The following is a 13,264-nucleotide window of genomic DNA, read 5'->3' as shown; positions in this document are numbered from 1 at the left end:
GTATATTATTGGATGGTACTATAATTGCAGTTAAGCAACTATCATCCAAATCAAAGCAAGGAAATCGGGAATTTGTGAATGAAATAGGCATGATTTCTGGTTTACAACATCCAAATCTTGTTAGATTGTATGGATGCTGTATTGAATCAAACCAGTTACTGTTGGTATATCAATACATGGAAAACAACAGCCTTGCACGTGCTTTGTTCGGTAAGCGTGACAAAAAACTGAAATGATGTATAGAAAAACAAAAATGAGATCATTGATTGGGAATCCATGTTTATTGCATTTCCGGAGGAAAGTCCTTTAAAATTGGACTGGCCTACAAGGCAGAAAATATGCATAGGCATAGCAAGAGGTCTGGCTTTTTTACATGAGGAATCAGCACTGAAGATTGTACATAGAGACATTAAAACTACAAATATATTACTAGACCGAGACCTTAACTCCAAGATCTCGGACTTCGGGTTGGCCAAGCTTGACGAAGAGGAGAACACCCACATTAGCACTAGAGTTGCTGGAACTATGTAAGCTATACTGTTTTTTTTTCTCTGAACTGCATTTCAGAGCCTAGTTTTGTTTATGAACTTTTCTCCACCCAGCTAAGGAAAACAATCGTTTTTTGTGTGCAGAGGATATATGGCGCCAGAATATGCACTATGGGGTTATTTGACCGATAAAGCGGATGTCTACAGCTTTGGTGTTGTTACATTGGAAATTGTTGCTGGAAAGAGCAACATGAAATATCGACCAAATGAGAACTTTGTATGCCTTGTGGATTGGGTAAGATGGATCTTCATTCAAATTCCTTCCAACTTGGTCATCCTTCTTTGCTTCTATGAGTTGCTTTTCCATTTTCAAATCTCTTTTCTCTGCTAAATTTCAGGCTCTTGTTTTACAACAAAAAGGGGAATTATTGGAGCTGGTGGATCCAAGGTTGGGGTCCGATGTGAGTGAGGAAGAGGCCATTAGGATGATTAAAGTTGCTCTCTTATGCATCAATGCAGCACCAGCGCTTAGGCCTACCATGTCTGCAGTAGTGAGTATGCTTGAAGGGCGTACGGCTGTTCATGAATTGGTCACGGATCCAAGTACTTACGGTGATGAACTGAGGCCAACAGCCTTGACAAACCAGTTTGATCACAATTCATCACAGAATCCAAGTCAAACTCAGAGCCTTGTTCCTTCATCATCAGATGCACCATGGATTGGTTCTTCTGCTACTACTACGTCTTCTGATCTCTATAAAATCGATCCCAGTACTAGTTCTTTTTAATGTAAATGCTAAGACTCAAGATTTTACGTTGGAAAAATAGCATATCCTAGAGTTGGTTTATGAGCTCTTATACATTATTTTCTTACAAGTCGATTTTTAGAGGCAAGTTCTACCATGAACTCTCCACAATAAACATTTCTTCGCGCTTAACTACGCAAATGCTCATGTAATGATAAACTAACTGTTGGCGAGTAGAGCATATCCTATTCTATTTGGGTTTTATTTAATTTTTTGTGTAGATATTATGTAATTAGGATTCCACTTATTTCCTAATTAAACCCTACTAGGGTTTGTAACCTGTATTATAAATACCTCCTTTCGGAGAGTGAAATATATCTGAAAATATTCTACCCATATTATTTGACTTGGTATCAGAGCCGACTTTCTGGTGACCTGTGTGTGTTGTGCCCACCCGTGTTCTACTGTGTGCCCTAATTTCTTTAGGGTTCTTGTGCCTGCGCCTTTGTCGTGTTTTGCTGTGTGCTCTGTCGTGTTCGTGCCTCTATTTCCTGTGCTTTTGCCGTGTTCCGCTGTGTGCATCTGCCTTTACTGTGTTCGTGCCTCTACTGTCTTCGTGCATCTGCTTCTACTGTGTTCGTGCCTCTACTATGTGCCTCTACTGTCTTCGTACATCTGCCGGATTTGTGTCTGTGCTGTGTTCTGTTGTATACTCTGCGTGATTTGTTGGGTTTTTGCTACAAACATGGGTGATAATTCCATTGTTGGTGCTGCTGCTGCTTCTGCGAATTTGCGTGTTTCTGACTCTATTCCAGGTACTGGCTTTAATACTTGGATAATTGACACTGGTGCTTCTGATCATATGACTTATGATGCTCAATTTTTTGATGAGTTGTCTAGTAACACCCGTAACCCATACATAACTAGTGCTAATGGCTTGCCCTCTCCAATTATTGGTGAGGGCACCATTTCTCTCACCCCAACTCTGTTCTTGTCTCATGCGTTATTAGTTCCCAATATCCATTGTAACTTGTTATCTGTTGGTCGCTTACTTGATACACTTAATGCTTCTGCTACTTTCTATCCTACCCATTGCTCTTTTCAGGATCTTAGGACTCATGAGATGATTGGGCATGGTAAACGGATAGGGGGGTTATATTATTTGACGTTGCCTTCTGCACCAGTTCGTGATCGTGTCGTTAATACTGTTCAAAGTTGCAGTGTCAAAGACAAACAACAAATTTGGTTATGGCATCGTCGCTTGGGACACCCGTCATTTGGCTACCTTAAGCGTCTGTTTCCATCTTTATTCCGCTCCTGTGATAAGTCCAGTTTTAAGTGTGAGACATGTATTTTGGCCAAGAGCCATCGCACTGTATTTCCTTTAAGTGACAGTAAAGCTGCAAAGCCTTTTGATTTAGTGCATTCTGATGTGTGGGGTCCGGCTCGCGTTACTTCGAACGGATTTCGTTGGTTCGTCACATTTATTGATGATTGTACTCGACTTACTTGGGTTTTCTTGCTGAAAAATAAACATGATGTTGTTTCCATCCTTTCAGAGTTTTGTACTATGGTGTCTACTCAGTTTCATGCTCGGGTCAAAGTATTTCGGACAAACAACGGAGATGAATATGTGAATAATACTTTAGCGTCTTTCTTCCGTACTCAAGGGATTATTCACCAAACGACAACCCCTTTTACTCCTCAACAAAATGGTGTGTCTGAAAGAAAGAACCGACACTTGCTTGAAGTTGCCCGCTCACTGTTCGGTTCATTTTTACACATGATTTTTCATGTTATTCACCCACTATTTTGAGTTAGTTCTTGACATTTTATAGCTTTTTACTTCATTTTTGTGTTTTCTTAGATTTTACCTTGGTTGGAATGAAAATGAGCTAAAAGTGCATTATTGGTTATAAACTTTGTTTTTGTTCATTTTCGTAGGTCAACTTCTTGGCCTGGGATCAGCATGCTCTGATACTCGGATGAGGTCATGATCTTCATGAGACTTGTTCCAATGGATGTTAACTACAACATATCCAAATTTGAGCTCCATTGGACAAGTATTGCCTATCCAACCAATCCAACATGTTACCACAGCTCTGGAAATCCGGGATTGGCCAGCTTTTACCTCCATTGTGTCATCTTGATTATTCTTGTTACCATAACACTTGGTAACAAGAATTTACCTTAGTAGATGAGATATTTTCTGAAGCATTTGGCATCTTTGTGAGGACAAGGCTTCATCATTTGCAAGGGGACAAGAAGACAATGGGTGAAGACTTTGCATTAGAATACTAAAAGTAAAAGCTGGAAAGGAGGAGAGAGGGAAGCAAAGGGAGTGCAATCTGAATTGGAGAGGCTCTTGAACGTGGAAAAGGAAGGCTATTCCATCATTCTACACATTGAGAGCAGATTTTGGAGAGCTTGGAGCTAGGAGAAAGCCAAGGTGCAGCCAAACAAAGTGGAGAAGAAAGCTTCCACCATTGATGACCTTGAAGCTTTCATCATTTTCTCAAAATCTGTAAACTCTTTCTAATTTTATTTTGAGTTTGTATTTGGAATAAGTATGAGCAACTAAACTCCATAGCTAGGGCTTAGGTTGAAGCCCTAAACATGATTACCTTATTGTTTTGATGCTTGAGTGTATGAATTTCTGGATATTGTTGATGAATTCCAATTCACCAAATTAATCTATCCTTGATGTGTGTTTTTCCTTGGTTGGCCATCTTTGAAAGCATGCTTCTTGAGATTGTTGGGATTATGTGTATCTCCATGTTATCCTAAGCAATAAATGGATGAAGTAAGAATCATCCATGTGAATTGGTTTCTTGAATACCTAATGTAAACACCATGCTATTAGGATTCTTGTGATGTTCATATTCTCTTTGAACTTAATGGGTTCTCCTTGTAATTGAATCAAAGTACGAACCATACCTAGGTTCGGTTATGGGGAGGGCACAAGTATTGTAGCACGAACCATGCACTTTACGTATTTTAGAGAGGATCAATGCGTCTTGAGCCACGACCCATGGTCTTGATTGCGAACATTTTCATCAACATGTTTAGAGTTCATCATTTGAGTATTCATGAACATGGGTAGAATTGTTTAGGGTGGATTCCGAAACCCTAGTGTTTGTTACATTTTAATTTCACAATTTGATATTTCATCTCTGCCATTCACATTTAAATTCAAAGTCCATTTACTTTCATGCAATAGAAATAGGTCACTTGAACCAAATCAAACCCCCCCCCTCCCCAATGTGTGTGTGAGTTGTGTGTTCGACACGTTATGTGTCTTTGTTACTGAATTTTATTTGTTTCTGTAATTGTTTTGGACTTTTGGTCCGCGCTGTGTTCTTGCATTTTCTGTGCTGAATCCAACCGTATAAAGAACTTGAAATTTGGATAAACGGTTGGAAAGTTATAGGCAAAACATTGGACAGAGGTCGAAACTGGAAAAACAGAGAAACGAATCTGCCCAATAGGTGATAAATAGGTGATAAAAGGGTGATAGAAAATGCTGTTTGTGTTTTTCTTTAGTTTTCTTGTTTTGTTTCTTTTCTTTTACCTTCCTTTATTTATTTTTAGTTCCCAATTTGTATTGTGTCTGTGTGTTGTGTAAAATTAGTGTTCTTTACGTACTCAAATTAGAACTTATAGGAAGCCGACAAGTTCTTCGTGGGATCGACCTCGTACTTGTATAATCTATACCTCAATAGACTCGTGCACTTGCGGGTATTTTTAATTGGTTGTTTGCACATTAATTTGTGTCCTTTTAGGAATGCAACACTCACTCATGTTGGATATGTCTGCTCCCCATCACCTTTGGGGGCATGCTGTTTTGTCTGCTGCCTATTTTATTAATCGTACTCCTAGCCGGGTTTTTGATTTCAAGACTCCGCATGATGTGTTTGGTGACCATGTTTCCCCTGTCTCCGTTTCCAAGTTGCCCCCTAAAGTTTTTGGGTGTGTTGCTTATGTTCATGTCTACTCTCATCAACGGAGTAAACTTGATCCTTGTGCTCTGCGATGTGTCTTTATTGGTTATTCTTCTACTCAGAAGGGTTATAAGTGTTATCATCCACCTACCCAGAAGGTGCATGTTACTTTGGATGTGACTTTCCATGAAGAAGTGCCTTATTATGTATCTCTCTCCTCTCCAATTCAGGGGGAGAGGGGGAGTGAATTGAAGAGTTTGGGAGTGAAAAATATGGAAGATGTTGGACCTGAAGAAGGAATTTCTGAAGAACATGAAGAAGGATTTTTTGAAGAACAGGAAGCGACCGGTCGCATGGAGGAAGCGACCGGTCATGAACGAATCTGCCTAGATACGACCGGTCGCATAGAAGTGAACGACCGGTCGCTAACGAATCTGCCTGAAAACAACCGGTCGCACATAGGAAACGACCGGTTGCCTGCCTCGACGAGGGACGACAATGACGATACGAGTGAAGCGACCGGTCGCCAGGAATGTCACGACCGGTCGCCAGGTGATATTTTGGAATTTTTCGAGCCTCTCTCAGAAGGACATAACAGTGATACTAGCGACTCTCGTACAGATGAAATTGATACAAGACCCCCCTCTGCCCTGCCACTGCCCCAATCAACTCATGATAATAAGGTACTTTCTAGTGATGTGCCTACTTATTCATTGCCCCCACGCACTACCCGTGGGAAACCTAAAATACAATATTCTCCTGATATACATGCCAAGTCCAAATATCCCATTAACCATTATATGTCAACTCATCGTTTATCTAAGTCATATGCATCATATTTGTGTCAATTATCTAGTGTATGTGTGCCAACTAAGTTGCAGGATGCTCTATCTGATCAAAACTGGGTAGATGCAATGCATATTGAGATGGAAGCCTTGAACAAGAATGCTACTTGGGAGTTAGTTCCTTTGCCAAAAGGGAAAAAGGCAGTTGGGTGCAGATGGGTGTTTACTTTGAAGCATAAGGCTGATGGTTCTATTGACCGTTACAAGGCAAGATTGGTAGCAAAATGGTATACTCAGACTTATGGAGTGGATTACACGGAGACTTTCGCTCCAGTAGCCAAGCTCAACACTGTACGCGTACTCTTGTCCTTAGCTGCTAATCATGATTGACCGCTATTACAATTTGATGTCAAGAATGCATTCTTCCATGGTGACCTCAAAGAACAAATATACATGGATCCTCCACCGGGTATCCTTGTAACCTCTAAGGAGGGTATGGTGTGTAAGTTACGGAAATCATTATATGGACTAAAGCAGTCTCCAAGAGCTTGGTTCGGGAGGTTTGCTGCAGTTATGAGGAAGTCTGGGTATGTACAAAGTAACTCGGATCATACTTTGTTTCTGAAACGTCGCAGAGGTAAATTGACAGCTTTAATAATTTATGTTGATGATATGATTGTAACTGGAGATGATCAGGTGGAAATACAGAGTCTTCAGAAATATCTTGCGTCTGAATTTGAGATGAAATCATTAGGTGACTTGAAATACTTTCTTGGGATTGAAGTTGCCAGATCTAAGCATAGTATTTTTTTGTCCCAAAGAAAGTATGTTTTGGATTTGCTTGCAGAAACTGGAATGTTGGATTGTAAACCCATTGATACTCCTAGTGAATAGAATCACAAGTTGGGGTTGTATCCCAATCAAGTTCCAACTGATAAAGAAAGTTATCAACGACTTGTGGGGTAGTTGATTTATTTGGCTCATACTCGTCCAAATATTGCGTATGCTGTAAATATAGTGAGTCAGTTTATGCACTCTCTTAGTGTAGATCATATGGGGGCTGTGACTCGTATTTTAAGGTATCTGAAAGTAACTCCTGGCAAGAGGTTAATTTTCTCTAAGTATGGCCATACAAATGTAGAAGGGTATACAGATGCTAATTGGACAGGTTCAGCCACAGATAGGCGTTCGACATCTGGGTATTTTATGTTTGTGGGTGGCAATCTTGTTACGTGGAGGAGCAAGAAACAAAAGGTGGTGTCTAGATCTAGTGCTGAGGCCGAGTATCGGGGAATGGCCCATGATGTATCTGAGTTACTATGGTTGAGAAGATTGTTGAAAGACCTTGGTTTTGGGCCTAATAAACCCATGGAGTTATATTGTGACAATACGGCTGCGATTGCAATTGCTCATAATCCTGTACAACATGACCGTACAAAGCATGTGGAGGTTGATCGAAATTTCATTAAGGAAAAGTTGGATGCGGAGATTGTGTCCTTCCCCTTCATCCGTTCAGAGTATCAGTTAGCTGATGTTCTTACGAAAGCTGTTTCTACGAGTATCTTTCTCAACTCGCTTGACAAGTTGGGCATGCGTGACGTCTTTGCTCCAACTTGAGGGGGAGTGTTGGCGAATAGAGCATATCCTATTCTATTTGGGTTTTATTTATTTTTCCTTTTGTGTAGATATTATGTAATTAGGATTCCACTTATTTCATAATTAAACCCTACTAGGGTTTGTAACCTGTATTATAAATACCTCCTTTGGGAGAATGAAATATATCTAAAAATATTATACCCATATTATTTGACTCTAACTAGTAGTAGTACATATCTTTTCAAATAAAAATAATGGGTTTTTGCAAATACATAAAGATCAAGCTCTATTTTTATGTGACAAAGCTGAGCAAAGTGGGGAAAAAAGGCATGAATTTTTAAGTGATTCAAAGCCCTTCAACTTTTACGTACGATACAATTGTCAAGATCAATCTGTCGATTCCACTTGGCATGGCATGCATCGGTTTCAGTTCTAAGGAATTAGATCTGGGAGAGGAAAGTTTGAACACCTCAAACTCGAAGTGAGATTGGGTCAATTCCGACTTATGCATGTGTTTGGGATTTGGAAATTGCAATGGTTCCGGTTGAATTGTTTGACCCGACCAATGATTTTGACTTTTTTTTCCTACTTAAATAACAATAAATTAATTATTTTAGATTAACAATATTTTATCAATAATTGAGCAAGTCATAATCTTATCATCTTTTGAAAGGAGAAGGTTTGCCATGCACAATTGACCTCTCTTGTCCATATTTTTGCTATCAAGAAACTCAGTCAGAAATAGTATAAAATATCCGCCAGTATATTACTATTTCTGATTACTTAAGAGAATGAGAATGAGAAAAAACATGAATTTTTACAGTTTTTACTCTAGGAAGCCAACATATATAGCAACACATATAAGTAAAAATATGATAAAATAAAAAATATGAGAGAGGGCCTGGACATAAAAAATATGAGAGAGGGCCTGGACCCACACTGGTCCTTAAGTGGCTCCGCCACTGCACATGCATGCATCATGCTCTCACATCCTATTTCAGTATAAAACAGACCAGCAGTTCAGAGACTAATTACAAGTGACTTTATATATATGTATATATATATAAAACCAGCAGTTCAGAGACCAGCAGTTCCCACAGAAAATTCAACCAGAGACTTTATATATATGTATATATATAACGTGGCCAATAAAAACATGAAATTATTATTATTTATCTTAATATTCTCGAACATAATTTAATGTTTTTTTTTTGTTGGATAACATAATTTAATGTTAAGCACTAGCAATTAATAATTAGCAAAGGGTTTTCTGGAATTCTAGATTAAACGAGGACAAAATTAAGAGGTTTTTATTTGCTACTTAAGATCGTTGTTGAGAAAATTATAAATTATAATATGATTCCATGCATGGGTATATCTTGAGATATTGCAAGCAACTTGGTGTTATAATTACATATCCTTATAGTATCATGTGCATGCCAAAAGCGACTATTCCTCATTCAAACAAGGTTGTTAATTAGATTACTTTTATTAATCTAGGTAAAAGCTTATAACCCAAATTCAATGGATGGCGGCTCACAGCTTGAGATTATTAAACCGAAGTTGCGTGGAATCAATCTAGACCTAACAAATAATATACACGTCAGTGGGTCTATAGCTCAATAATAAGAGTATTTATATGCATATAATTGTTCTCATGTTTAAATCCTAATTACACATTTCCCTTTTCCATTCCAAACTTTGACAATAAAAATGTCAAATATTCATTTGCCTGATGAGCAATAGACAGACAGAGAGTGATTTATGATTAATGAAGTATATTTTGGGCACATGTGGAGATGTATGCTCTCATTGTAACAAGCTACTAGCTGGTCCAATAAGCTCTTGTTGCTGCAAAACCACAATTATATTTTGCTGATGAAATATTCTCAAGTATTCTAACATTAGTTGTATTCTTTTATTTATATTTATTTTAATAATACATGTATTTTTTTTAATTTCTCTTTCCTTGCTTTCGTTTCGTACATATTTCGTACTTATTACGAGATCAGAAATCTTCCCCGGACCATATACGTTTAAGCTTAGTCAGTTTACGAGATCACAATTCATCACAGAATCCAAGTCAAAAGCCACCATGGACCTTGTCATTTCGGTAGCCATGTTGGTCCTCTGCTTCTGCATATCCACAGTAAAAGTTGAAGCACAATCTCTGCGTCTTGCTTCTGCAGAAGGTAATTACTGGCTTTTCTTCTTCTTCTGAATCTTTTTTCAAGTTGGTATTGCTGATACTCAAAATCTATGCACTAAAGCCTCAGTTTTTGTTTTTAAAAAAATGAATCCTGGGCTTTTTTTCGGAGTTGTGTTGAACAGCGGAGAACAGAGTGTTCAATGAAAAAGTTGGTCTTTTTGATTGGGAATTGGTAGGAACATTTTAGCCTTTCTAGAGTTACTGTGTTAGAGCACTCCCAGTTCAATGTTTGTCAGTATAAACAAAAATTAGAACCCATATAATTTTACATGTTGGTTAGATTAGATATAAACTTACGAAAAAGATTTAAAAAAAGAAAGAACTTGTTTTCATCCTAAATTTATATTGATTTAAAATCGAAAAAGAAATGAAAGAAGCTAAAGAGTTGGACCTGAATTTTCTTTCATCATTACAAGTGGAAATGGATATGAAATTCAATGATTGGGAGAGATACAGAGCATGATCTGTATCTTCTAGAGAGGTTTTCTAGGTTATAACTTATAATGGTGGGTGGCAGAAGGCCCAAGCCCAATCACTATTTGGCATCAACATTAATTTGGGCAAATATCAGGCTCAATAACTCTACTTTTCTTTAAAAAATGAAAAATAAACTCGGCTGATGCATAAAAAACACAGAAAATGGAAAAATAAAAAGATTCATGATTTGATTTGTGTGCGCAGTGGAAGCACTAAATGAAATAGCAACACAAGTGGGAAAAAAAGACTGGAACTTCAGCATAGATCCATGCAGCAATGACAAAAATTGGAATACCCAATCTGATCACTTGTCTCTATACAAAAACAATCTCATATGCAACTGCTCCTACCCTGATGGTTTCTGCCATGTTGTCAGCATGTACGTCAACTGAAAGCTTTTATTTGTACTCATTTTCTGTTTGTTTATTTATTGGTTTAATTATCTTAGGTAGCATTTCAATCCAGTTTTCATTATTTTTCTATGGACAAGATTCCGAATGAAGACTCTTTATGTTCTTATGATCTCTGACATTTTTGCGATACAGTGTTCTTAAAGGGAAAGATCTTGCTGGTGTACTTCCACCATCTGCTGCAGAGTTACCCTACCTAACAACAGTGTAAGGGAAACTTTTTCAGTTGTAAATTTTTATTTTTTTATTTTTAATAGCATCTGTCATCTGAAAACGTTTCTTATATCATTTCCACAAATGGTAATGTTATTACTAATCTCCTCTACTCTTGTTCACAGAGATTTTACCAGGAACTACCTTACCGGTACTATACCGCGTGAATGGGCTTCTACAAAGTTGGAATATCTGTAAAGGATTTCTGAACTTCATGCAAGGTTAGCCAATAATAGCTTATATTAACTGAAGTGACAAAATGTGTACACTGTGCAGGTCCGTTACTGTGAACAATTTATCAGGACCAATCCCTAGCTACTTGGGAAACATAAGCACCCTAACATATATGTATGCTCTGGCTCTATCTCTCTTTACCACCTCATATTATTTGTCAAAATCAATTTTAAGTTTCATTTGATTTTAGCCTAGTGTGATGAAGGAGAATCTGTTTTCAGGAGCTTGCAGAATAACAACTTTTCTGGAACTGTTCCTCCTGAGCTTGGGAAATTGGTTAACTTGAAAAATCTGTAAGCCACTTTTTTTTTTGGTTTAATTCTTGATTTTTAAATATGAAATAAGTTGAATATGCAAGTACCAGTTGATAAGTTGGCATTGGTATCTGCAGCATTCTTAGTGCAAACAATCTCACAGGAGAGTTGCCACTGGCTCTTACTAATCTGACTAAGTTAACAGAACTGTAAGTGTTTGTACCCTTAACATTGCTTTAATTCTAATTAAATTATAACTTTGGCATGTTAAGAAATCTTTAACTTTATGCTATTCAATCTTTCTCCTTATGCAGTAGGATTAGCAGTAACAACTTCACAGGAAGAATACCTGATTTTATTCAAAGCTGGAAGCAACTTCAGGAATTGTAAGTGATTTTTCTATCACATATTGTAAATTGTTAGGATTTAGAAATTTTCTGGTGTAACATCTATTCGTTTTGAATTCTGTTGTTGACAGAGAGATCCAGGCTAGTGGTCTCCAAGGGCCCATTCCGTCTAACATTTCTGCCTTGAGTAAATTAACAGATCTGTGAGTTCTGCATTCAATCCTAAGTTGCATTAACACTAAAGAACCTAAATCTGCGTTTACAAGTTAATTATTACTTCCTATAACAGGGATTCTTTTTAACAATGGTTCATGATGCAATTAAATGCAGAAGGATCAGTGACATAAATGGAACGGGTTCAGAATTTCCACCCTTGAGTAGTATGACAGGCATGGAATATTTGTAAGTATTGAAAATGTTCTCTTTTTTTATTTTTTATTTTTTATTTATAATTTTAGACTAGTTGACGCTTAGCTGCACTTGTGCTAATAGATAGTTATGTTGCAGAATGCTGAGGAGCTGTAACTTATCGGGACGCATCCCCACTTATATATCAGCAATGAATAGAACATTGAAAATATTGTAATACTACTTATTTTTTTGTTCAATTGCACAGAATACAATTATTTAATTTTATTTATTTATCACAATTTGGTTAATGAGTTCAATTTGTTCAGTTAAACATCCAAGTTATAAACGTTGGGTTCTTATAACACAACTCTAGTTATTTTCTTGCAGAGATCTCAGCTTCAACAGATTGGAAGGAGACATTCCTGATTTAGCAGCTCTGACAAAATTGAAGCACTTGTAAGAAATGTAAATTTCATGCAGGTTGTGTTTTCATGATGCATAGGGCCTCCTCGGAATATATCATATTTACCTATATTAAATTACATACCGCATGCATAAATTCCTAGTTATTTCATGTATAGTCAATATCTTCATCCATGTAACTGGCCTTTTGAAACAGTAACGATATACTTTTACTGAATGTGAGTAGGTATCTAACAAGCAACTTGCTCACTGGATCTATTCCAAACTGGATCAAGGGCAGAGATAATCAATAGTATGTTTTCCATCCTATATCAGATTTTCTTGGGTTTTATTTTCCATACAGTCCTGCCGGAATATATTCTTCTAAGTCATCATAATATTTTTCACACATACGCACAGATATATTTAGAATTATGAGAACTTCTACTTTGAGTGGAGTTTAATCTCATGACCTCTTTAGAGGTCCGATGCACATTCTGTTTCTGATGGAGTCTTACATGTTTACTATGTCTGTGTGCAGCCAGATAGATGTTTCTTACAATAATTTTTATCCAAGCTCTGAGCCAGCTTGTGGTAGAGAATACCTGTAAGCAGTCTTCTTTTCAGTTGGCATACTGCACAGTTTGCTGTCTTCACTCGCCTAATTTTCTTTTGAACCTAACTGATTTCGCATGTATCAGGAACTTGTTCAAAAGCTTTTCTGCACGAGACAACTCGTAAGCTTCTAACATATTAATCTTCAATGATGAAGCATTTTTTTCTTTTCATTCTGTCAACTTCAAATTTGCAT

The 13,264-nt window shown here is 37.4% G+C and overlaps 2 protein-coding genes across 3 annotated transcripts in view; both read left to right on the top strand.

Moving 5' to 3' along the window:
- Positions 1 to 13,264, top strand: part of LOC110746304 (putative LRR receptor-like serine/threonine-protein kinase At1g07650) — a 68,179-nt gene that overhangs the window by 48,767 nt on the left and 6,148 nt on the right. The window contains exons 1-15 of one of the 2 annotated variants that reach the window (XM_088251504.1): positions 9,590 to 9,748; positions 10,447 to 10,621; positions 10,788 to 10,859; positions 10,991 to 11,059; positions 11,142 to 11,213; positions 11,321 to 11,392; positions 11,491 to 11,562; positions 11,668 to 11,739; positions 11,832 to 11,903; positions 12,031 to 12,102; positions 12,208 to 12,282; positions 12,439 to 12,507; positions 12,701 to 12,766; positions 12,995 to 13,060; positions 13,155 to 13,190. In XM_088251504.1, the coding sequence (XP_088107630.1) occupies positions 9,652 to 9,748; positions 10,447 to 10,621; positions 10,788 to 10,859; positions 10,991 to 11,059; positions 11,142 to 11,213; positions 11,321 to 11,392; positions 11,491 to 11,562; positions 11,668 to 11,739; positions 11,832 to 11,903; positions 12,031 to 12,102; positions 12,208 to 12,282; positions 12,439 to 12,507; positions 12,701 to 12,766; positions 12,995 to 13,060; positions 13,155 to 13,190 (1,157 nt within the window). In that variant the 5' untranslated portion in view covers positions 9,590 to 9,651. Of the gene's footprint in view, positions 1 to 9,589; positions 9,749 to 10,446; positions 10,622 to 10,787; positions 10,860 to 10,990; positions 11,060 to 11,141; positions 11,214 to 11,320; positions 11,393 to 11,490; positions 11,563 to 11,667; positions 11,740 to 11,831; positions 11,904 to 12,030; positions 12,103 to 12,207; positions 12,283 to 12,438; positions 12,508 to 12,700; positions 12,767 to 12,994; positions 13,061 to 13,154; positions 13,191 to 13,264 lie in introns of those variants that run through there. The other variant, XM_088251503.1, reaches the window with a different exon arrangement.
- Positions 264 to 1,276, top strand: LOC148295281 (putative LRR receptor-like serine/threonine-protein kinase At1g07650). The gene is made up of 3 exons (XM_088251523.1): positions 264 to 527; positions 633 to 783; positions 887 to 1,276. Exons 1-3 carry the CDS (start codon positions 277 to 279, stop codon positions 1,274 to 1,276), a joined length of 792 nt encoding a protein of 263 aa, XP_088107649.1. The 5' UTR covers positions 264 to 276.

The sequence above is a fragment of the Prunus avium genome, chromosome 4 (genome assembly GCF_965620075.1).
Source record: "Prunus avium chromosome 4, drPruAviu1.hap1.1, whole genome shotgun sequence".
NCBI lineage: Eukaryota > Viridiplantae > Streptophyta > Magnoliopsida > Rosales > Rosaceae > Prunus > Prunus avium.
This window is presented reverse-complemented; position numbering and strand designations above follow the sequence as displayed.

Bases quoted from the DNA above. Each gene is read 5' to 3' on its own strand.
- LOC148295281 (XM_088251523.1), top strand. From the start codon at position 277: ATGTTTATTGCATTTCCGGAGGAAAGTCCTTTAAAATTGGACTGGCCT. The intron at 528-632 runs GTAAGCTATACT...TTTTGTGTGCAG, and splicing joins ACTAGAGTTGCTGGAACTAT to AGGATATATGGCGCCAGAAT. The intron at 784-886 runs GTAAGATGGATC...GCTAAATTTCAG, and splicing joins TTGTATGCCTTGTGGATTGG to GCTCTTGTTTTACAACAAAA.